At 40.5% G+C, this 25,952-nt stretch overlaps 1 protein-coding gene across 8 annotated transcripts in view; it reads right to left on the reverse strand.

Annotated features, from left to right (window-relative positions):
- Nucleotides 1-16,480: 16,480 nt before the first annotated feature.
- Nucleotides 16,481-25,952, reverse strand: part of Qki (QKI, KH domain containing RNA binding) — a 124,580-nt gene continuing 115,108 nt past the window's right edge. For 3 of the 8 annotated variants that reach the window (XM_042689726.1, XM_042689723.1, XM_042689722.1), the window contains exons 7-8: nucleotides 23,361-23,435; nucleotides 16,481-19,578 (exon numbers count right to left, since the gene is read on the reverse strand). In XM_042689726.1, coding sequence (XP_042545660.1) covers nucleotides 19,562-19,578; nucleotides 23,361-23,435 — 92 coding nt within the window. In that variant the 3' untranslated portion in view covers nucleotides 16,481-19,561. Of the gene's footprint in view, nucleotides 19,579-22,686; nucleotides 24,211-25,222; nucleotides 25,487-25,952 lie in introns of those variants that run through there. The other 5 variants (XM_042689729.1, XM_042689724.1, XM_042689727.1 and 2 more) reach the window with 3 other exon arrangements.

A 25,952-nucleotide genomic window follows, 5' to 3' on the forward strand; every position in this document is an offset into this window, starting at 1 on the left:
TTTTACAGCAAGAAAACATTATTAAGTAAGTTAAAACACACATGACAAGTTCAATTCGTTTCTTGTTGAGCTGATGACATCTTGAAGGGAATCATATGCCAGGATCACTTCAACACGAAGAAAGTCACAGGACTCGAATTCTCTGCTCTCCTGATTCCAATGAGAGTATTCACACATCCTTCGAGGTGGGCTTCGCCAGCAAACTTAGAAGGGGCGGTACGTGCTGTGTGGCTGGACTGTCCTTGGGCCCCACACAGCAGCCAGTGGCTGATGTTCTGTGCTAGTGGTTCAGGTCCCTGCAGCCAGGCCTGTGAGGTATGAGCTCAGTCCCTGCTTCAGTCTAGAGCCTTCTTATGGGTCTCAGCAGCATCTGTACAGTTGGGCTGCATCTTCTGCAAATCAGAAAAGCAGCCCGGCAGAAAGACCTTGAGAAGATGGTACTTGTCACCTGGTGTGGCTTGGATATGTCTCCCTCAAAATAAAGGGGAAGATTCCTCTCTGCCTGGAGACCACATTCAGAGTTGGAAATGAATGTTCAACGATCAACAAGAAACCTCACAAACTTAAGCACAGAATTACAATAGATGAAGAATACCCTGGTAGGTTCTAGAACATTGGGATCATCAGGGGACCATTCTGCTTATTGGTGTTAACATTCTCCTCCAAGTGTTTTAGGGCTGAGTGATCAAGTTTATCATTCAAGACTTTTACTAAAAATTTAGGACCTGAGTGTGCTGAGCCAAGGTGCCGTTTTTGCTGTGTGAGCCCTTGGCACGGGCTTCTAAGGCCGATGCTGTGCCCTCACTGTGGAAGTTTCTCCACTGGAAAGCGAGGTCAGGCTGCTAGTGCATGGCTGTGTGACGAGGGACAGATTCCCAAGGTGCGGTCCAAGTCCCAGACATCAGCAGGGCCTGACACTCCAAGGCAGCAGACAGAAGCCAGCCATCTGTCTTGGCAGTTTCTGTGAAGCTCACTAGCATTGCTGTTCTACATATCACTGTATTAATACCACTCTCACAACCCCATCTGCACCACGTGACGTGTGGGCAGGGCTCTCTTCCTCCCTCCTGCCGCCTCTGCTGTCCTGGGTGGTGGCTCTCCAGCTGCCCTGGTTCAACTCGGCCTTCCCTCTGAACACAGCAGGGCTCTTCAGCAGCCATTGCCAACCCAGGCACACAAGGCTTCCGTGCCCGTGGGCCATTCATCACCTGCTGTTTGGATGTACAAATCTCTGAAGTCTACATTTCCAATGCAAGGAAGCCCCACCACGCACCCAGAGAAAGGCGATGAGCATGTTCTCTGTCCTTGACTCACAGGTGGATGTCAGGACTCGTAATCCTGTCCCCTCTTCTGCACTGAACTTAAAAGCTGCTGGCGATGTGTCTTCTTTTTCAGATCTTTGTGGACAGGCGTGTCTCCTCTGCCTTCCAGCGCTCCATCCCCACAGCTCTCTGGAGAGACTAAGATGCTGGATGGAAGCACCTGGCAGAGAAGGGGGGGCAGGGGTTCCCCTATGCCCCCCAGGCCCTCTGCTGCAAGAGAGACCCTGCTAATCGCCAGTGCTAAGCAGAGCAGAGAGCCAGCCGCTGCCATGGGAGCCGCGCAGAACTTTGTTCACGCGCCTTCCCTCTTGCATGGCATTCTGTTTATTAAGCTTTGCAGCACACAGTGTGTGAAAGGCAGCCCGGGAAGCCTCTGTGATGTGTGGCCACGCTTGTCCAGGGCAGCCGGACCTGGCAGAGCCAGGGAGCTGCTCCAGGGTGGAGCCCACCTGCACCCAGATCCCATTCACATCCGCACTTTGCCCACACCAGCGGTCCACACGCATCTCAGGCTACCTGCTCTTTCCACAACTCCAGGTGCAGAGGTCAGGTGTAGAAATGGAGGCTTCTCATGCTTTCTAGAAACTCATCTGTTGGCAAATTTCATCCATGCTAAATGTAGACCCCATTTGCAAACCCGAAGTTAGAGCTCTCTGTTTGTTGTGTTTTTATATGTGGGAAATCAGGAAGCAAATTATACAGCTCCACCCCCAGTTGCCTTCTCTGCTGTGGCTGCGGGAACTCCTGAAGAAAGTCAGGGTTGGGGAGGAAAGATCAAGAGGGTCCGTCCTACCCTCTGCCTGCACCCCAGAGGCACATGGCAGAGCATCCCCGAGGGGACCGCTGAGGGGCCCAGGCGCCCCTCTGGCCATCTAGAGCAGAGAGACCACATCCACGGAGGGCAAGAGCACGAGCCTGGGACAAGGCACAGCAGACGCAGCTCCAGTGGCGGCTGTTAGAACCCAGTGTGGAAATCATCCTGTGGAGAACGGGTACTATTTTCACATGGATAAGACAGGTTGGGCAGCAGCAAGCATTTAATCAGGTCACCGGACAGAGAGGGTTGCCGGTCATATAGTCTACCTTCCACCCAACACCTCTCCAGTGCTGATAGTAGCACAAATAAGTGCCTTTGGCCAAGATTGGACATTAAGGTCAACTCTTTTATTTAATAAAGTGTGCTTTCTAAAAGTTATATGGCTCCCAGAGCCTTTGAACCAGCCAGGAGATCACCAGAGACTTACCTACCTACCTACTGTACTGCAACCACCAAGCCAGAAACGCCAATTTCTCCCCCACCTGCCTTCATCAAAACTAAATCGCAGAAGTGTTTATATAAGCCAAGCAATAAAACACAAAAGGAGATGGCATCAGAGAGAAACCTATAAAGATGATTAAGCTTGTTAAAATAAAAGCCATTAATGGAGTAAATAGGGCCAGCATTAGGCCCAAACAGACTCTCTTTTTGAGGCTGAGATGGTTGCTAGAATGATAACTCCACTACTGACTGTATTTAATTACTAACATCTTTCCCCAAATGAAATGCAAACTAGTTTTCTGGATGACAGACTGTTATAAACTAATGCAGCTAAATAATTTTAATGACTGTCATGCATGAAAGTGGAAAGAGTATTTGGCTTTTATACTAAAACAATACAAATGAGACAACAATGATGGGGGAAAGGATGGTGTAAATGAGCACATTAACATGTATGATGTCATTTCAAACTGGTGCTCTCCTCTGGTGGAGAATGGGAAGGACAGGGTAGTGGGAGAACAAGGGGGGGGGGTTCTGCTCAGGAGAAATGCACTCACCACCTCCCTCGGGCAACTGCAGCCCCTCTGTGCAGCATCTTTACAATAAAGTTTAAAAGCACTTGAAAACGTGGGCATGCATGGGAGGTGGTCGATGCCAGCCTGCCGCAGGACCTCCTGCAGAGGCCCACACCACCTCTCCTTCCTCAGCACCCCCTGCTCAACTGCAGCAGGAGAGATGAGATAATCTTATTCTCAGGAAAAACAAACAAGAAATAAGGGATTCAACATGTAGCCTAAATGGAAACGAGCTTTTTTCCTTTGCTGCTGTTTAGTTTCCTTTTCTCTCTGTCTTGTCTTTGGGAGGTAAGGGGGCACAGGGTGAACAGATGCAGCAGTGGTCCTCACCAGACACCATGTTGAAATGAGCTGCACAACCTGTGGGTGGTGATGGGAGGGCAATCCTGGGAGAAAGCGAGGGAAGGGGTGGCGTTGTCCAAGAGGAAACGTACTCTTTACCTGACTTACATAACTGCAACTGCTCTGTGCATCACCTTTACAACAACAATTTAAAAAATAAAAATGGATCCTGCCTTGGGGGCAATTTGCATTCTAATAAAAGACAAGCTCTACCAAAATTAGCATAGGACTACGCAAATGTCAGGAACCAGCAATCTAAGGTATCCACAGGGGTGTGGGAATTGGGCTTGAAGGGAAGGGACCAGGAGGACCACTTCAAGTGACCCATCCAGACCCTGGGCTCCCTGGCCCACCTGCTCATTCCCTGCCGGCCTGCACCTGGGGAGGAAACCCAGCCTTTCCTTTCGCAAGTTCAAAAACAAAGAGCACGAAAATAAATCAGTAAAATGACCATGATACTAGCAAACAGGAGGCTTGAGACTTGCACTCAAAGAAAAAAAGGAATTGACTCCCTTATTCTGTAATACCCATGCCCCACCCCAACAAAATATAAAGTTTAACAGGATATATTTTGATCTAGTCAGTTCCATGTCAACCATGCAGGCAATTTAGGCTTTTAAGTGTTATCAAATAGTCTAGCAGCAAATCAGTCCCATTCAGCCTGCATGATTCCTTCCAGACCCACAAGTCACTGTGAACCTAGGCAGACATCTATTTCTGTGTTTTACTCAATTAACGTCATCAGCTGAGCTGTCAATGAAGGGAGCACCCGTGGCCGGACGGCAGCCAGACAGGCCAACTTGTGCATCAACCCTTTGCAGAGGCAACTCGCTTGTCCAATGCCAACTGGATCTCCCCAAAGCATTCTGCTCTAAGTTCTGCTGGGAGCCTGGGTCACCTCCCAGCAGACCGAACCCTGCAGGGGCATGCGCTAACTGCCAGCAGCACGGTGAGATGGGCCAGGACCACCACTGGCTCTGATGAAACAGTAGCAAAGCTGAGCAGGACGCTGCCCATGAGCCTCAAAATCCAGGCATGGCCAGGGACTCCAACCTCACCGCACGTCCCATGCGCGCGCACTCCCGCCTGACAAGACTCTCACTCCATAGCCTCCCCAAACCCTTACCTCGCGCAGCTCCACCGAACTACTGCACCCGTGGGCTGCTGCAAGCGGTGGGGGTGAAGCTTTGCTCTGTCCCACTAAAGCCTACCAAGGACCTCATGAGCACAAGTACAAGTATGTGACTAAAACCTGTGACAAGCAAGACCTGCAATGTCGTGCTCTGTTTTGGCTTTTTAAATCAAGAGCTGGGTAGAGCCACAGAGGACATGACTGTCCATGAATTCTGGCTACTCAGGAGGCTGAGCAAAACCAACCCAGGCAGAAAAGTCCATAAGATTTCTTCTCCAAAATAACTAGCAAAAAGCAAGGCTGGAGGCAAGGCTCAGTAGGTAAAGCACCAGCCAAGGCCCTAATTTTCAAAGCGTAGGACCTCACACAGAGAGACAAGCATTAACACAAAGGGTCAGGTGAGTGCCCTTGCCTGGCTGGCGTTAATCTGGGTCTCTGGATCCTGCTCCGGAAAAGCAGAGTCCCTGCTGGCAGAAGGCTGCAGACCCAGTAAGGACACCCACTGCGGAACCAGGCACCAAACTCTGAACACAAGAGCTCTGGGAGATGGAGATGAGCCTGGGCAGAGAGACGGCACATGACTGCAAAAGCTACTTCAGAGCCAGCATCCAGACACAGATCCAAACCATCAGCGATGAAGAGCCACAAGGTCACAAATGGATAGAGGTCACCAAGAAGTTTGGCACCTGGTGAGCAGTCCCAGGTGGGCCCAGGTAGACAGGGAGTGTCTAGTGTTCCAAGGGCAATGAGAAGCCAGTAGAGGGTTAAAGCATGCTCACATGACTGTCAAAGGAATCTCTCTCTAGGTGTCATATACAATAGGCTGTGTGGAATGAATGAGTGCCGCCCAGGGCTGGGGGAGGGGTAAGACGTGTCCAGACTAGCGGCAAGCTAGCAAGCTGCCTCCCAAATCCTGGGAGGCTTCCAGTCCTGGCTGCCCGCCCCCCCCCCCCCCCCGGCATGGGGTGGAGGCCTCGCTGCTTACCCACAGTGCAGAACACCAAAGTGCTTGCCCAGGACATCAGCCACAGGTGCTTCCAATTGGATCCCCAAGACCAGGTGCACAAACACAGCCAGGCTAGAAGGGGAAGGCAGGTGGAACAGTGTGCAAATTAATGTGTGTGTGTGGGGGGGGGGTGGATATGTCCTCCTTTGAGCCTCAAAGTCTTTAAAGGTCAGTAAACAGAAGAATGCTGAGCCCCATGACTAACAAAAAGGAAGCAGGAAAATGTGTGAGCAAACAAATGGTTTTTCTCAACCAATGTTCCAAATCATGGGACATTCCCAGCAGACCCACCATCTCCTAATAACCCAACACTACTATTCAAAGCTATTATCTCTCCTCTACCAGGAAGAAGAGGGTCTGAGAGATGGCGTGCTGGGAAGCCAAGGGATCACAAGCTAGATGGGTATGTGTGGCATCATACTCATGCCCTGGCACTTTGGGTAAAGTAACAAGAGCACAGCCCAGCTGACTGGGGCGCAGAGCTTTGCTTGCTCAGCACCATGGCAGTCTGGAGTGAAGTACACAGGGGTCTATTCAGTGTGGACCTACCTGGGGTCCACGTCATGTCACCAGAGCGATGCAAGCAGGGATAGCACAAGCCAGGCACATGGAGTCTGAGATGGCCCACAGCATCTCAGGCCATATCCTCTCCTCTGTCCATGGTGAATCTCCTCTGCTGCCATGTTCTATCTCCTTCTGTGGCAGGAATTGCTCTGAGGCTGCCTGCCCATCTCTGCACCAGTGCATCAGACAATGAACTGACATTTCCTAAGCAGCCTCTGCTCCACCCTTGATTAGAAACTATCTTTAATTAAAACACCACATCAGAAGTCTGAGCCAATTTCATCCTGGCTCTCCTAAGTGCTTTGTACAAAACATTAACTCTGGAATCTCATTATACATTTGCAACCTCTGTGACAAACACACATGATAATTCAGCTTTAATGCTTTCTTGAGCCAGCCATAATTTTAGAGGCTCATGGGTAACAGAAACTTACTGAGGGAAACGTGTGTGTTAGATATACCTACTCATCTCTTACTTTTGGGGCAGATTGGGAGTTGGGGTGGCAATGGATGAAGAAATGGTAACTGAGTGCACTCCAGACAGGTTGACAGAAGATGTTCACCTGAAAACCACAACTCTAATCCAGTGCTGTTCTAGCAAAACTAACGGGTTTAAGTGCCAGTGAGGCATGAGTAGGCAATACTCAGTTGAGCAAGTGAGGAACAAACTACATAGCTAACCGGCTTTGATGACTACCTCTAGTGATTTGCAACGCAGTGTAAGAAGGAAGGACTTACTTTACGGGAGAACTTAGACTCACCTTGGAATTACAGACTAGATGAACAGGTGCTCGTGCTAGAGGCTCCCGATGCAGTGGCCAGAAGGGGAGGCCATTTCACTTGACAAATACTTGCGACTCCATGCGCCATGCACACAAATTTCCCCTCACACCCTCAGTAAAATTAGAAGATTCCATAACATTGATTGCCTGGCCAAATTTTGGTATTTTTTCTGTTTTATTCCCAACTCAGTTCTGAAGTTGTAGTTAGAGGCCTCTGTCATACCTTCAATATAACCTCAGCAATTTCCACTGAAGTCTCCTGTTCATGAGTCTTTCTCTTCCTCTTTCTTTAGATAATCTGGAGCTCACAGCTTTTTCACAATGCTAATTACAGGACTTTTTCTGAAAAAAATCTTAATCCTCTCTAAGAAAAAAATATATTCTTAACAGCATCTGCTTAGGTATAGAAAAGTATAGCATAAAAGAAAAAAAAAAACCCAAGTATGTAAGATCTAACTGAAAAAAATCAGATACCAACCACTGTGTCCCTCGTTTCCCACGTCCCTCCCACGTCCCTCCCCTGGCCAGTCCGGTGGCTTGGTGCTTCTACATCCTGTTGCTCCTCTATCTCCCCTGGGACCCAGGCTTCAGATGAGTTGTTTATTCTCTCACCCTCCTTGATTTCTTTTTTTCTTCCTCCAAAAGCAGGTCTGTATAAAATCCTACGGAATGTCATCATTATGACTGCACTTTCTATCTGGTTGTTCAGAGAAGCCAGATCTCTTACGAAGCTAAACTTCTTGCTTGCGGGAACATGCAGGCCATGTCAGCCACAGGGCACTCCTGCACTCGGATATCCCCTTGGTACCAGGCTTTCAAAGACTGACCACGGCACCCTGGCCTGGCCCCTGTGGAAATAGTGAAGCAGCATCTGTACCACAATGAGGAAGTCAGGAAAGAGCACACAAAGGAAGGTAGGATTGTTTATCCTACATGTTTCCTTAAATAGGGGTAAGTGGCATGGAGTGCACTCCCGGGGGGGGGGGGGGGGGAGGGAGGGGTAATGGCTTCCTCAGACTGCAGCCACGTGACTGCAGAATCCAGGGCCGCCAGTGGCTTCCTGAGAGGCCATGGATATGTTCTGGAGGCAGTAGGCTCACCTTTGCAGTTCTGACTGTGCAGAGATGATCAGGCAGCCTCAATCCTTTGCTCTGAGTTGCTTTCAGAAGCTCTATAGTCAGGGGAAAGGGGCATTCGACCCCTGATCGTGTCAGGCCGTGCTGGCTGCTCCTTGAGAGCAGGGGACTATAGCCAGTGGTTCTTGGAAGCTGGCATCTGCTCTGGGTTACCCACCATGCGATTTAGCATGCATGGTTCCTCTCCAAATATTCACACAAGAGGAAAACTGCTTAGGAAGAAATATTCCAATCTCAGTGTTGGGGGTTATGTTTTGGATTGTCTCTCACTTGTTCTGGCCACAAAGTGCTATTCAATATACAAAGCAGAAATACACAAAATACACAAAGTTTAAAATTAACTGTGCAATTGTGCCTTCTAAGGCAAGCATACTTTACATGTCCTTTACAGATATGGGAGGAGTTTAACTGCATTTTATTCAAAAACTCCAGCTTAATTTCAAAATGCATACATTACTTTAATTATGGCCAAAGTATATCCATCATCTTAATTAACCCATGGAAGAGGACTGCCCTGCCACTCAAAGAGCATGCATTTCCTAGGAAAGCCTGTTTAATCCTTCCAGGACAGACCCATATCTCCCAGCTAACTCCAATTTGCATGTATCCCTTCAACTCTGCCCCAGGAAGCAGAAGGAAATAACAAGGGCAGATATTCATTGAACAGATTCTGTAGTGTGACCAGAGGCTTTTATCCATCCACTCAATTAGGTTCCTAAAAACTCATTTTACAGATGAGAAATCTGAGGCTGGACATTTTATTTAACTGTGCAAAACTATCAGTTAGAAAGTATCTGTAAACACAGGTGACCTACGTATCCTGTGAGAAAGCTACTTACAGAACATCTTAAATACATTATCAGTTTATAACTGGGATCTCTTACTCTCAAGAAAAACTACTTTCATTATTTTCGCATCTTGGTGTCGCGAGCTTGGCCATGCTGTTGGATGGATGTTGCTGGGCCCCATAAATGCCGTTTGCCCCTTGGGTTGAAACACTACTACTCAGCTGTTTGAGCCTCCAGGCAGAGCTGCAGCCAAACATACAGCCGGTTGAGCACTGGAGTAAAACTTCAGTCTCCAAAGGTCTACGCTCAGGCGTCCTTGGCCAGCCTGTGCCACATACATCATGGTAGTCATGGTTCCCTAGGTCGCTGCCTGAGATGGCAAACTTGGGCCTAAAATTCTTACAGCAATCACTACAAGGACACATACATGCCTTATTCTTCAGAAGCATGGAGATAAGAGTGACCTTACAGTTAATATGAAAAACACCCATACTGCCCCAAAGCATAATACTAATGTATGACAGGAGCCCAGATAAAGGAACTTGTGAATAGAGAACTCAAGATGGTATACTCAAGCATTTCTTGTCCTGGATATAAAGGAGAAAATCATCACAGAGAAACATCGACAGAATTATAGATGAAGTAAGGAACCTCTTTATGGGAAGACTGAGAGTGAGGTAGATTCATACTGTTCCATTTCCCATGCTTCTGAGGACAAAATCTACCACAAGAGCATACACACTAACTATCATCTGTGCAGGGCCTCAGAGAAACCTTAGGCTGACGGATGCACTTCTGGCCTATCCTCTGCAATTTGGTTATGTAAAATGGGAGAATTGGACTTGTTCAATACTCCCAGAGTCCTACATAGATACTTTCTGATTTTTTATCAAAGTGAATCCAATGGTTGTGCAGTTAGAACTGTAAGACTTTCCATCAAAGCTCAAATTCATCTGAAGACTTACCAGGCACATATCTGATACCAAACTTCAGTAGTTTATTTCTTCAGATAGTAAGATGAGTTTTAAGATACTGCTTTAGAGAATGAAGCATCTGGATGCCTTAGTAGTGATTTCTATGAATGACTTTTGGGACTTATTCTGGGCTTCAGTTTGGATGTGGCATCTTTTCTATGGTAGGAACTGACGTTGAGATGGTCCCCTACATGGTTTTATATATATATATACACATATATATATATATATATATATATATTTCTGGCGAGTCCAATTTCCTGATGAAGTGCCCGAATGAATTAAAGGCTTGTGTAGGAATAATTTCCTGTCTACAGAACATGAAACACTGCCAAAGGAGAACCCTAATGATCCCTACACAAGATCACATAATTCACAAATACTGTTAAGACTCAAGTAAACTAAAATCTGACAAAATTAAATCCTAAATCCAAATCAGGTTACTAAGGAGGAAACATTTTTCATTTAAACCAAGTGGAACTCAAGAAAAAAAAAAATCTTTCCTAAAGGAGATTTGTGGTAACCAGGGATCAACAGCTGATCCAAGTAGCCCTGGAAATTCTTGATGATGTTAACATTACATTTCAGGTCAAAGTGAGGGGGGAAAGGCTAGCTTTATTCCCCTCAGTTGTACAAGTCTTCAGTGCTCTAGCTCTCTTAGCAGTGTGTGTAGTTGCACAGAAAGATTTCCCTGAGATTAGGTCTTGATGAAATGCACTGCTCTGAGTTATAAGGTTAACAATGATTTATGAGTAGAACTTTCATACTAGATAATACTTGTAAGATCAAAACTTGTCTTAAGAGACAGTGACTTATGTTTAGATAGGAAAAGTAGATTAGCTTATTCCCAAAAACTGCAAGGAATTGTAAATAGGCTAACACATGACACTGGCCATGTTACTTTATGTAAACTTATCAGGGAAGTCCATGGCATTGTACATTACACTTTAAACTTTCATTTAGTTCTGATGCCTTTCCACTTTGTGCAGCTGACACTGAGCACACTTCTACAAGGCAGCAGGAAGTTTTGCTTCACGGATTCCTTTCCCTGCCACCCCGCTCCTACTCCTGTGTGACTGACCTGCGATGCACCCAAGATACAGTTTAGTCACTGGTACCTCCTGAACTGACAACTCCAGCTACAAGCAACCCCTCCGTTACCAGGGACACACACTGAAATGTTAATTTCTGTGTACTGGGGCGCCAGAGACGTAGGGAAGCCCTCCAACTCCGTGCTAGGGGGGTTGGGGAGGGCAGGAGCCAGGCTCTCAAACAAAATTGGATAAGGGAGGTAAAATGATGGAATTGTGTCAACTGCACGTTGCTTTGGCAGAAAGTATTGAGATGGATGAAAGATGAGATAAACGACAGAGGAATACAGGAAAGAGATGGAAGATGCCTAGATGTTAGGGTGTGTGTGTGTGTACATTTGGATGGGTAAAGTCCTCACCCACCAGGCTCCCCTGGGGTGTGTAAATCCAAGGAAGTAACTAGCTGCTGGAATTTTCCTACAGAGGCTGACAAGTTCTGCATATCCTCCATAATAGTGGCATGCCACAAGACACACTTGGAAAATGTACTGTTGTTTCAGGGTTTTTTCAGCAAATCACACCTGAAGTGTTAAAGAAACTGGAGAAATGTGGAGCATCCACACACAACATAGATCTTCATTTTGATGAAGCCAGACCATGAGCAAGCTACCTTCATGTCTGGGTGGAGTGCAATGGTTCAACATACAGAATGCAGAAGACTCCATGCGGACTTCAGCCACCTATCTCCAGCCAGGGTATCATCTCTGGGCATCTTATTTTCCATTAAAATCAGCAGTTCTTAGGGCTACAAAAGTTGCTTTGATTACAAAGACCTTGGATCAAGTTTTTGTTCTTAGAAGCAAATGCTGGGCTGAAAATGCTGGGCTGACAAAATTATCAGTTCCTCACCCAGTGGCCTGCTAGTAGAGATGCTGCACTCACAGCCAGTGGCTTGCTACTTAGACAGAGCCCTCACAGCCCAGATTATGTGTTAACACCTGGCTTCTAGGATGACAAATGAAAACAGGACTTCAGAAATGATGCTTGTATGGTGGTGTACATTTTTTTTTTGGGGGGGGGGAGAGGGGTCCAGTCATCGGGCCTGAACTCTGGGCCTGGGCGCTGTCCCTCAGCTCTTCAGATCAAGGATAGCGCTCTACCACTTGAGCCACAGCATCACTCCAGCTTTTTTCTTTTTGCTTATGTGGTGCTGAGGAATTGAACCCAGGGCCTCAGGCATGCAAGGCAAGCGCTCTACCACTGAGCCACCTTCCCAGCCCAGGTGGTGTACATTTTTAAATTTACTTTTATTCCTGCTTTTCTTTTCATGTAGCTCTGTCAAATGCAGACTGAAGACAACAGAATTCTTCTCTGTGTCAGGAGAGAAATGGTAAGCAAACAACTTGCCAAACATTTCCTCGAAAATCACCCAGCTCTTTTAGACCAGAGTCCAGTACGCCTAGTTAGTCAAATGTGGAGTTCTGCCGGGCGCTGGTGGCTCACGCCTGTAATCCTAGCTACTCAGGAGGCTGAGATCTGAGGATCGCGGTTCAAAGCCAGCCCGGGCAGGGGAGACCGTGAGACTCCTATCTCCAATAAACCACCAGAAAACCGGAAGTGGCGCTGTAGCTCAAGTGGTAGAGTGCTTGCCTTGAGCTGAAGAGCTGAGGGACAGCGCCCAGGCCCAGAGTTCAAGCCCCACGACCAACCAAACAAAAACAACAACAAATGTGGAGTTCTATATGCACAGAATATTAGATTGTGTAATTACAGTAGTTAAAACATACTAAACCTCCTGGCAATTAGCTCTTACTCTTACAACAGGCTAAAGAATTTAGGAACCATGGGTCGCCTGAATTTTCAGGAAGAAAACCATTAAAACCTGTCCTACATGTTCCCCTTTGTGAAGGTAGCTGTGTCTAGAGAAATGCTTTACACCACCATTATGGATGGAGATAAGAATATCTATAGGAGAGGAAAGAACGGAACAATGCAAGATGGAAACAGTTAAGAAAAGTTAACCCAATTGACATCAGGTTAAGAAATGTGTGTGAGGAGGAGGCCTTCAGCTATCCCAGTTTTAGCTGCAGACCACTGTGAGACTGTATGAGCTTTCTAGGTATTTTGATTTTTAAAGAACAGACTTTGTGAAGTTCAATATTTAGACTCGTAATGTTGGCTAGTAATCAAAAAAGCAAAAAAACACTGTATAGGCTAAACACGTCTTGGAGCTGGTACTGTGGCTGCTTCATCTTTTAGCTTTTAGATGTATATAAAAAAAAAAGGAAGGCGCTGTGAGATTGAAAAGTAGGCAAAGGAACTTAGAAAGTCTGCAAATAAGGGTGGCTGGAAACTCGAGGGGCAATGAGTTGAGCATACTAGGACGTCAAGGGGAAGAGGTGTCAAGAGACTGGCAACAACCTAGTCACTGCTTATGCTTTATTCAGGTCACTGACAATACTAGTTCTTTTCCATACTGTGGTTGAGATCAAAACTTGTTCATTACTTTTCTTCTTTTTTTGGTGTGGTACTGGAGACCAAACATGCATGCTAAACAAGCACTCTACAAACTGAGTTACATCTCAATCATCTTTCTTACATTTAAAGACTTTGTACCAGACTTTCTTAAGGATTAAATAGGAATGGTAACTACCTTGGCTGCAGTCCAAATGAGGAACACTGTAGATGTCTGTTTAATGATTGCCTTCTTTTAATCGCTGAAATTAAAGCAAATACTCTCTTTTAGTTAATATTAGAATTTCAGAATATCCAATTTTTTTAATAGTTAAAATACTAGAAAAAAATTAAAATGTGCACTTTATTTACACTGGGAGGGTGCAGAAAGAGCATTTTGGGACTGGCTTGCACAGATGCAGGACAGGCATGCTTCCCACCGACTTACTGCATTGCACTCATATAATTTCTCCATTCACATGTAATCTAGAAAAACCTATTGTCACTCTCACATACGCAATTTAAATTATGTATATGCAAATTCTCGCAAGTTTTACACACACCACTATAATATATGCCACAGAAGACACAGTATTTGGTAATCGAAACTTAGTATTAGCGCTTTTTTAAAGAGAATTTTTACCTTGGGGGTTGAGATCTTCCCACAATGAGTTATGTGTTATTCTGCTCTACTTACCACAACTTCTACCTACCGTGAGTTAATCACGCCTCCTTTTCCCAACCCTGACCAAGGAATGCGTCGGTGCTGTAGTTCAACCAGTCTGACTTAGCATTGGATACCAGGTGTCCATATAAGTTAAATGTCTTCAAAACAAAAGCCTTTTCAACTTAAGGTAATTTCTTATTGAAGAAATCAGAGATACAATTACAGGTATCACTAGTATTCCTAAAATAGTATTGTCCATAAAATGAATTAAAACTATTCTTCTCATTTAAAGTTATTAAAGGAGTTGTAACAACATAAAATTTATCCAATGTATTTAAAAAATATGAGGCCAAAATGTTTCCTAAGAGTAATTCTTAATTGTGGATTCTCATTTGGCCACATTTCATCCTGCAAAAAGAACTTGCTGGGAATGGTGTCACATTAGCTTTTATCAAGGAATAACCAACAGACAACAAGGGAACATGATGCAGCATAGTCCAGTCACTTATCCAAGTATTAGACTTGGTTTCTGATTTGGCAAGGAACAACTTCGCTTACATTTAGCATATACTTCGCTGTATGAGAAAACCTGGGCCGTTGTACTTATCTAGTACTTAGAAAACCTCAGCTAAGTATCTATTGTGTGTAGACGTGTCTTCACTTTGGACAGGGCATTCTCAGCACCCCTCACTTGGGTCCACATGTGGAGCTGCTATTGCACTACAATGTGTATGTGAAAACCATTCTCATACTGTGTTTCTCTTGACCTTTTCCTACAGGAAAAAAAAAAAAATGTTTATCTATCACCTAACCCATCTTTTGGCTAAAACCTCACCCATGAATCATTTTCTCAAGTAACAGAATCAAACAATAAACATACTCTAGAATTTTCCCTTGTAGCAATTTGGTAGTTTTATGTTTATTACTACTGCAACTTGTATAAACATGAGATCTGCAATGGTATTTCCCCTTTAAAATTCTCTTTTACAGTGTCTTCAACAGGAAAGATGACAATTACATGTAATATCCTAAATTGAAAATGAGACAAGACTGCATTCACAGGCTTCAAAGAATATTATAGGCATAGAAATTTAAGTGACATAGTATTGTGACAACTTGTATAATAGCAACTGGACAGGCGTCTTCAAATTTTCCCAGAATACACAAACTTGCTATGGTGATGGGAACTTTTACAGATAGTATCATATTCAAGATCTAATTGACAACAGTACTCTTCGATCAAATAACTTATTTGTTGACATGATCCAAAATGACCATCTCAAGAGCAATTAAATCTGTCATCAGTATACTGTACATTTCATATACGCATCCAAATACATATGAAGGTTAAAGTCTGGTTTGGTAGAACTGACATTCTTGTGTGATAGAATTATTACGTCTACTACATGTAACTCATTTCAGCCCTAAATTTTATAACTCAAAACAAATATATTTTACAGAAACAAACCATTATTTACAAATTAAAATTCATCCTGAGAATTTTTTATTATGCGGAACAGCTTCACAGGAAAGGCAATTACCAATCTGTGACACAAGAACGCACCAGAGTTAAAAAAAGTCACAATTAGAGGTTCATTTACATAGATTGTGACCCAGAAAAGCATAATGGTATTTAAAGAATCCCCTTTTAAATTTAATTTCATACAAGAAATTAATCATGTAATTTCAAATTCCAGTGTTCTTCCCCCTTCAATTTCTTCTACTGATGTTACAGTGTTTTGGAAGGTGATGAACTAGAAAGAACCCCGGTGGTAAAGTTCCATAGTACCCCCCTTGGGCCTACATAAGGAGGTGGGCTGCCCCATGCTGACTCATCACTCATTTCTTTTCTGACTTTCAGGAGAAACAGACCCAATCTGCCTCTGGCCTTCCATATATATGAAGTTCCTCTAATAGGAGCGGTTGTCTAAACAAGTTCAATGCTTCAAGAAACAAAGTCAAGTTGAAAGAAAAATCTCAACAGATTCTTGATTTATGTGATCATAAAATTACCTACTTAAGCAAGTTAAAATAAATGGTTCTACAATGAATCAAACTGGTTTCTCAAGAAGATGTATGTATAATTGCAACAAATTCCTGTACACTAAGCTGTGAGCAGACAGTGATTATTTTGGAGAAGAAAAAATAAGAAAAATATGGAATTAGTAACGCAGGTGCTGAAATGGCAGGTGGCACGACTAGGAGAATGCCATTTTGTTCCCATTATCTACTGACCTATCCCCCAAGATCAAAGGCTAGAGTAACCAAAGTCATCTAACAGTAGTGTGCAGGACTGTCAGCTAACAAACAACAGAAAAACAAGTCACACTATGTTATCGGTGGTCACGTTCTCCAGGTTAGTCCAGTAACTCAAGACTTTACATTCTTTCGTCTTTGTTTATTTTCACTAAACATGTAAGGTTAATAAACAGACATAGTCCAGAGTTAGTAGGTTGGTATTATAACATTTATTAAAATAATGCTATGGGTTAATAGAAACAGCAAAGAACCAAAGAATTAAAATGCAAGCTATGTAAAATCCCAACTAAAACCCAAAGTGTCTAAAGTATTCATTCATTAGCTAACTAAAAGCCCAAGAAAGACAAGACACCCAATATAATAAAGTACTGCAAAACAATTGGCAATTTTCAGTTATCAAAATTGTGGATTTTGCATTTGTATCCTTTTCTCAATCAAGAAAAAAATTCTTTTTGAATGTTATATAACATACATATAAAACAAGATAGAAAAATACATTATAAACTTGTAACAATGGCTGTAAATACATTATCTTACATGTTTCTCATAGGCAATAGGTTGGTTATGGTACATACATAGCATGAAACTACTAAGATAATAAAGAATAGACAAAAAATACATGTCTGCTGTACGGTAACATACAAGCGACACTCCCATCTACCCACACTAAAAAAATTACATAATACTGTCAGAAAAGTCTTAAAAACTACATACTTTAATAAGAAATAAATTCAATAAAGAATGATAATACTGAGAACCAAGGCATTCAGAGATTTCAAAAGTCATGCTTTTTTTTCAGTTGATCCAAAATTTTGTCAACTAAGTTTTCAAAAGTTTGTTCAGAGCCAACATTACTCATAAATGTCACACATTTATTGTTTCATACATTTACTTTCTTCCCCATAAAAGACCTTTGATAAACATCTAAAATGTCCAGGTATAACACAGTTGAGATGAGACTGAATCAAATACTGGTATTGTTTTTTACTATCACCTCAAGTGTTTGAGTGTCGCAAATTTATTTAACCAACCAAACAAAATAAAAATCAAAATGGCACAGCATATATCGTAAATAAATCAAAACAACTGTATGTGTAACAGAAAGACAAAGCAGTGGCACATTAAACCAAAGCTAGCTGAGTACGAAGCAATGTCTATTGCATAGTAAATAAACTGAAAACGGTTCCAAGTGAGACAAGATGATAGAGGTCACCTTGAAGGTGCCCACTGAGCTTCCTGCTGACCGTGACTGTGGAGCTGAGAAGGTATGAAAGAAGGCCCGAGTTGATGAGCTGGGGATCCACCATCACTTGAGATTTGCCACATCTGGTACTGAGCAGTTAATGGTTATTCACTCAAGTGTTTAGATGCAGGCTTCGCACACCAATCACTTCAACTACAAAATGGTTTGAACTTCACGAGAAACTGGAAGCTCAAACTGAAATGCAGTTCCATATTATATGCACAATAATGCTAGTTTTTCACATTCTTGTAAAGTTTAAAAAAGGGGGGGAGGGACAAAAATGTGTGCATGTAGAGGCAACTACTAAAGCCAGCAGAGAGATGGGCTGCACAAGTGATCTGGTATGAGATAAGGAAGTCGGATTCAATGTGGGTCACTTAAAAATACCGTTTTTCAGAATGAAAATCGCAAAGGAAAATTTCTGTGGAAAAGTTTGGTAGGTGTACTATTATCTCCAATTTGTAAGAAAAAAAGAATCCAATTTATCCCCTCTTCGCCAAAGAAAATAAAACTCTAATTTTGTCTGTAAAATGATGTTCAGATCTAACATAATTTTTCTCTCAGAATCCTCTGGGCTAATATTACAGACTATAATAACCAAAAGTACTCAATTATGATTTTTAAAAGAATGACACTTTAAAACTTACTAGTCAAACCTAAGAAAAGTTATTAAATTTTTCACAGTATCAGATTTGGCAAATTTGCATCAAGGTAACGTGGCACAAATCATATAATTCAAACCATCAACTCATTTAACCTCCCCTCATAACTTCTTTCACATACTGGGCGACTGAGTAGCATGCATTAACTTTTATTCTGAGGGAGGAGCTGATCTTACAAGACACTTGACTAAATGACCATGAAGGAAAATAAGGCACTTTCTTTTCTTTAGACTTATTCCAATACTTAAAAAATAAAAAAAGAAAGACAAAAAGGCTCTTTTGGTCTTTTGTTTCTTGACAACCACCAGAAAAAATTATTTAATGAAATAAAGGGTTTCTTTGTTCTTTTTCTTTTTTTTATAACACTTGAAAGTATAAAATGCTACATTTCCAAAAATATATATATTTTTTTCTGCACCAGCACCCTTGTATAGTAAAAGTATCTACTTTTTGTTCATTTGTTTCAATGCACTACACTTTATCTACAATTTCATTACATGTATACAGCAAATAGGCAAGCATGGCTTTTACATCCTTAATGATTTTTTTTTTCTATACAGGGAAGTTTAAAAAAAATACTTGAACAGTTTGCCCAGTAATGTGACACATAATGCATGTACCTTGTTCTCAAATATTTGTTTAAGGAGGTGTAAAATAATGGTTCAGTAATTTTAACTGAGATAGTTATCTTTTTAAAAATAGTGTTGCAGTTTTGCTGTTTGTATTACTTTTTAAAACTCTTCAATACGTTTTTGTCTCATGGCACAATTTCTTCTAATACTTCAAATTTTGGCAGGCAATATAAAAAAAAAAGGCTGCAACTTCTGCCCTTTGAGGGCATAGTAGTGACTAAACAGCATATCAAATTTTGAATACTTTGTGAAATCGCTTCACCAATGACATCCCTGACCAAAGGTTCATGCATGATGCACCACCACACAGTACATTCAGAGAGAGCTTTGACTTCGCTATGGGAAGAAAAAGATTCCTAGAGTCTCTCACAGTAACTGCCTCTGTCATTTGAGTAGTTAAGGGCCATCTGTCTCCCTTTCTTCTTACCGTTCGCTTAGGGTAGGACATTGAAAGATGATCAGTGCTGTGGGATGAACTGGGCCTTATTGCTTTACTACTATTCAGTGCAGGTTCTAGAACCACTTTCACCCAAACAAGGGAGGGAAAAAAAAAGCTGAGTTGGAGGACAATTTCTTTGTCTTTTGTTTGGTTAGATGGTAAGACGAACGGACAAGTGCCTCAGCTCGCTGCACTGACGACAGGCAAGCAAAGGCGATTACCAGTTAACTGATCAGCAGGCAGGCATGGTCAGGTCATCATTGGGTGAAGAGTTCAGAGGTCAGAAGGTCATAGGTTAGTTGCCGGTGGCGGCTGGGTGGTTAGAAACAAAAAACAAAACAAAAAAAAGAAAAGAAAAGATAGAGAAGAGATTAGTTTCAGCTAGTGACGGCTTAATGACAACATGAAAAACTAATCACAACTAATTAAAAAAAAGCATGTTTAACTCTGACAAACTGATTGACACCATCTACAGAATACAATAAAAATCATGACAATTTCATATCATGATTTGAACAAATGAAGAAGAGCCCACTCCCACAAAAAAAAAAAAAAATCAACTTGTTAACAGAAAAAAATAGAAATAAAATACAACTAACAACTAATAGTTAGTAGCAGTCAATGAAGGAATTGGAAAACAACAATGAATAAATAGGTTTGGTATACAGAATTTTGAACAGTCAGTGCAGTTATCAGTATCTGACTGCTATTAAGCATTAGTATTCTCTCAGATGCAAGCAATAAAGCAACTATTAATGATGGATGTGATTATTAATAATTGATGATCAACAGAAATGAATCTAAAGATACTTAAAATTTCTATGAACAATTTGGTTCAACATAAACTCTGGGCCAAACAAGGTTTCTTTTGTTCAATAAATGTTTATTGCTTTTTCAATTATTCTATTTACAAACAACATGAAGTTTCTTGGCCTCATGATACAAAGCAATACTGTAGTCTAGCAGTGTAGGCAACATCATGGGAACCAGAAAAAGGCCAGGCCTTTGGCCCTGGCCAACGCTTTCCAGTTGAAAATACTATTTTACACATATAGAACACTTATAAAATGCACTTGCATGTAAACACTGTAAAATCCTGCCATTTAAAATTCTATATCTCAAAGAGCTCTAAGTACATCAAAAAATAGAAGTAATTTCTAACTGATACCAATAAGGCATTTTAAAACTACAAACAGCTTTCTTTACTCAATTTCAAAGCTAATACTCTGCAAATACAATAAAATCTGACATTTCATATACATTCCTGCTTTATAATTTTATATTTTAAAAGAAGCCACCTGTAAATACTATTTTCCTTTGCAAAATAACAAAAAGAACAAAAAATTAAAAAAAAATTACAGTAAAACATAAAAGTAGTTCTCAAGTGGAAAAGTCATTATTCCCAATGTCCTTGAGTTGTCCCTTCCTTAAGCAACCTGTCACCTTCTGCTTCACCAAACTTGGTCCACTTAACAGTAGTACAGTTTTTAAGACTCATTCAACAGCTTAATTATTTCTACTATATTCTGAGGTTTAAACAGAATTTTCTGTACTGTTGCCATTGCAACTAAGGCAGAGGAGATGTGAATGAAATGGTATTCAGTGCAACATGAGATTCTGTGCCACTTCAAAAATCAAAACCCAGCAGGTATAATGTCCACCGGGTTTCAAATCATATGTTTAATGGACTGATTTACCTTCACAGAATGAAAATAGTCTCTTCAATCAATCATTTATTTAGGACAGTTAGTGACTGCTACCAAAAAAATACCATATCCTTCATGTGACTAAATCATTTCTGAATTTCCTAAAAATGAAGTGGAACTTTATTTAAAATTAAAAATGCTATTCCAAATCAAAAGAGGAAACAAATATTTAACATGATATAGTCACACTACCTTTTCACAGATTCTTCAACATATATGGAATCTTTAAAGCTTTTTTGGCTTCTAATTAAATTTTTGAGCAAAAATGTTTAAGTATCTTATTATATTTTTTATAAATCACTAATCAGAAAATTTTCTGATGTTTCTTTTGAGTGTGAACAAAGCAAACAATCAATTTATATATACCTAGAATACACCTTCTGCCAAGTCTTGGCCTTTTATAGTACATACAGGTATATCAATTGTGCAAAATCACTTATAGTTCAATACAAATAAAGTCAGTTGGTCTTTTGTAAGTTTCAAATTCAGGTTTGAAGTATGTAAAGAGGTGGGCTTATTTTTAGTAAAGAACAAGGTATTTGTCAACCATGTAGTTACTTTTAGGCTCATACAGAATTACATGGTTATATGTGTAAGACTGACTTTCCTTACATCAAGTGAATGCTTATAATAATCTCCTCTTCAAAACAATGTTTTGAAACTATGAAAGAAACCTCAAAAATAGAGAAAACAGTAGTATCATAAAATATCTAAGTGAAGGACTTCAGGCATCTCCTTAGACCCATGAGTGCATAGTGAAATTAAGTCTCTAAGTATTCCATTACTTATTTAAAAAAATTAGCATTTCGGTTTGCTGACATTGCATTCTAAATTAAAATGTGAATTAATAAAAACCAATTAAATACAAATAAGAGCCATGCATGGAATGTGTTGTCATTTTCGAAATAGAATATAATCTTCCTTTAGTATCTTCCAACTATCTAAAGGAACTGGATTAAGAAACCCAATAATTAGTGTGTTAAAACAAAACTATGAGAAATGTCCTAATAGTATACAGGGAGTAACAATTAACTACAGAAAAAATACTCTAAAAAACTCTGTAGAACTACTTTAGACATTAACAGTATGAATATAGCTTCAAATCCTAGTGACTCCACTCTAAGAGAAGTTTGTACTCACACTTGGCACATCTGCCAACAAGTACTATATGTTAATGGAAACCTGCTGGGTATGGAGTCTATTCACTGAAAAAAATGACTACAAATAATGTATACATTAGTTTTAAAAAGTCTTCAGAGGCTCTTTAATCATGCATGTATGAAATATTATCAAGCATCTTTGGAAAGGCATTTCTAATGACATCATCAGCTGTGTCCAGTCCAGTATTTATGATCAGCGTTCAAGATAACCAGGTAAAGCAGGATAGGTCTTTCATAGAGGATGTATAGTAGAGTATAAACTTGTTATTTTCCCACAATTAGGGTTTTTTGATTAATTTAATTAATAGGTAATAAATGTGCCATAATTAAAAAAAATCTTTTCCTACCATCTCATGCTGAAAATAAACTTAAAAGCATCAACAAAAAACAATGTCAATAAACCGAAAATAACACTCCTCATGAGCATAAATACTTTATAATAAAGGGTATATATAGGACACAAATTGAAATGTTGATAAGGAGAAAAATGAAGACTTATGTTCTAGTCACAGGTTAGTCAAAAAGGATTTCATATACCACAGAACTTCAGGAGATGGTTTACCTTCAGATATTATATTTTAGCAGCAAATGACAAAGATCAAAGGATCCATTTTGGCAAGAGAATGTAAGAATAAAAGGGAACTGATTTTCTAATTTACATTAAAATGTCCAACTACATGACAGTATCTTCACAGTCCTGACCTGTTGATTTCAGCTAAGTACTTGGCATCTACACTCTTGTGTTTATACAGTGGCTCAAAGGTTTTCTTGTAGTAAAGAAAATTGAAACTAAATCTTCAGTTTTCTCCAAAAGTACACAGCAGGCATATATTCCTTTACTTCTTTCAATAAAGCACCATCCATTCAGTCATTTTGCAATACCAACCCCAAATTTTGGAACAATAAAAAGGCAAAATTTAGCAAGAGTAATTATTAAAAATAGTTAAGGCAACATACAAATTTAGTAGATTCCCCAAATTGGCTAATTTACGTTTTAGTAGGAATAAATCATAGCATATAATAATAGATTTAATAAGTCAAAATATGAAGGAAGGAAAAAACCCACCCCAGCCCTTAAATCTGTGAATTGTTAAAATGAATTTCCGAAAGGAAAAGAAATGGTATTCAGGTAAACAGTTTTGTTTTTTTTTCCACCAGGTGTGGTGTTGCAAATTTTATGGACATCCAACGCATCTCTTATAAACAAGAACTGCAGAACTAAACTAACCTCGGTCTGCGGTCACAATCCTTTGGTAAGGATGGACACGCACATCGTGCCTTCGAACTTTAGTAGCCACCGCACCTAGTTAGATTGCAATTACCAAGACAGAGTTAGAAACATACATAATGGGAAACACATTAACAGCAGGTTTATCAAAATGGATTTCAAATGTTCGTTTACTACAAAAGCTTGTTTTAAGAAACATGTTAAGGCACAGTAGTTTTAAAATTAACTGTAATGTCATGTATATTCTATGTATCTATTAATATTGCATTCATTTCAAACATGTTGGCCTTAACCTATCTTATCCATTCATTTACAATCCCCAAGTTACAGCATTTCATCAGCTCTTATTAGATCCAAACATATTTGCGCTTTACTAGTCACATATTCACTGAAGTGCCTTTCTTGCAGTAGGACTACTTAAATAATGCCACGTTTAATGCTGAGAATTATGTGCTAACCTTAAGACCACTTCCAGAGTTTATCACTTAAGAAAGTTTAAAAGCCATTCTTAAAGCCTACAGATTGTGGTTTTAAACTTTGAGTCAATAAGTATGAACTGCAATGAATTAGGTGATTAGTAAAGCAAACAGTGTAGTACACTTAGCAGTCAGTATACTCCTGTACACTCCTTTATAAATTACCGTTACTTTGTAGTATTACAGACTAAACCAAATTAATAACATAATTTTACTTTATATCTATGTGCAAAAAGTGCAAGTAAGTCACTGACTGCTAGGCTAAGCTTTTTCCCCGGAGGCTGCTGAGACTAAGCATTTGTTAAATTCAGATCTGATGAGGGCTCGGTTAAGACCGTTCTTGAATTCTTAGCCTTTCGTTGGGAAAGCCATACCTAAAGATAAAAGGAACGGAATTAAAAATTAGTCATCAATGAAGACTTGATGCTAATACCAATCTCCTCACCACCACCAACACACTTGTCTGCATCTGTTTTGAAGGGCACTGCTTCTTTTAAAATAATTGAGCGTGAGATATGATACATAGCATGCATGTTATCTGTGTGCAAATTTATATTGTAACTTAGCAATTTTAAATAATTTCCTCAGTCCTCTAGGGGGTCAATATCATGTTTTACTGCTTAGGTGGCAACAGGAGAGATAACATTGGTTATGAGAAATTTTTCATTTAGTATTTATTATTAATCACCTTATGAATGTTACGTATCGCATTTTACTCTTAACTTTGCCTAATAGTCAAGATTTTATCATTAAAATTTTTTCCAACAAAAGAGAAACATGTTTCGCAAAGAGAAACAAATTTTATAGCAGTGCCTCTTGATGTTTCTAAGCAGTAAACTGGTTGATCACCCCTTTGTCATTTTAGATAAGCTAACCATATACAAGTATAATTCAATGGCAAAACCAAAGAGATCTTGCATTGAAAATAATGCAATAGCAGCTGGTGGGGCTAACAGCCCCAGACCTATAAGAAGTCAAGAGTTCTAACTCCTCAGGAACAGATGCTGTGGGTGCAGCAGAGAGGAGTTCTTGGGGGGAGGAGGAGAGCATGCACAGGGCCACAGGATAGGGTATTAATAGGAAGAAAAACTTAAAAATAAGGTTATAGGTTACATGTTATTTTAAAAATGCTTCAAGAAATGAGCAACAGAAACAAGCGTTCCAATCAACAGTTCTGTGGTATAATTCTGACCTGTAATTACTTTATACAATGATGTAGATGGAAAACATGTACAACAAAATGTATTTGTTCATAAAACAAAAGGCACCTGAATGCATGCACACACACAGATAACATACAGAGCATTGTGGCTTTCTTTAACTGAACAATGAATTTTCAAGTTTAAATCTTAATGTCCAAGTTCATTAAAGATCTTCAATTTGTTTATAAATCAGTATTATTGCTGGGGGATGGGGGGAGCTCTTTAAAAGATCAAAGTCCTGAAAGTCAACAGAATGCATGCAGCACCAAGGTCATATACAATTCAGGAAAAAAGTGTTCAAAGAATCTGTCTGGTAAAACAAAGGGGTTGCAGGGAAACAGTTTGTTCCACATTGACTGGTCGTGTTATAACAGCTGCTGTATTCTAGTCCTTCATCCAGCAAGTCAATGGGCTGAAATATCAGGCATGACTGGCATTTCAATCCACTCTATAAAAAAAAGGCATCAGTAATGTCTTTTTCAAGCACACCACTTTTTGTTCATGTAAAACCAAGCGTTTACAGTAAGACTTTAATTTCTGCCTCCAGTGTGACTAATTTAGTAATGAAGAATTTATTCATCTATTCCACAATGTATTGCTGAAATCAGGAGTATCAGTTATGTTTAATGTTAACTAAGACTCAGAAGACATTAATTTAAAAACCTTTTAAGGCAACAAGCATTAACCTGGTCCCATTTTAACTTATCACATATATGTAAAGGCACAATAATATAAACACTATAGAAATCTCAAAAATAGCTCTACACAGAACTTTAAATTTCAGCTGGCAATTAATTACCTCTACAAAAACAAAGAAATCTTTGGGAGGTGGAACTAATGACATAGGTGGAACCAAAATAAAACTCAAGAATTGCAGTAATGTGAAATGTGAAGTATTTCCTGTTTAAAATGTA

Source organism: Dipodomys spectabilis, unplaced genomic scaffold, assembly GCF_019054845.1.
Source record: "Dipodomys spectabilis isolate Male_0828 unplaced genomic scaffold, ASM1905484v1 ptg000126l, whole genome shotgun sequence".
Classification (NCBI taxonomy): Eukaryota; Metazoa; Chordata; class Mammalia; order Rodentia; family Heteromyidae; genus Dipodomys; species Dipodomys spectabilis.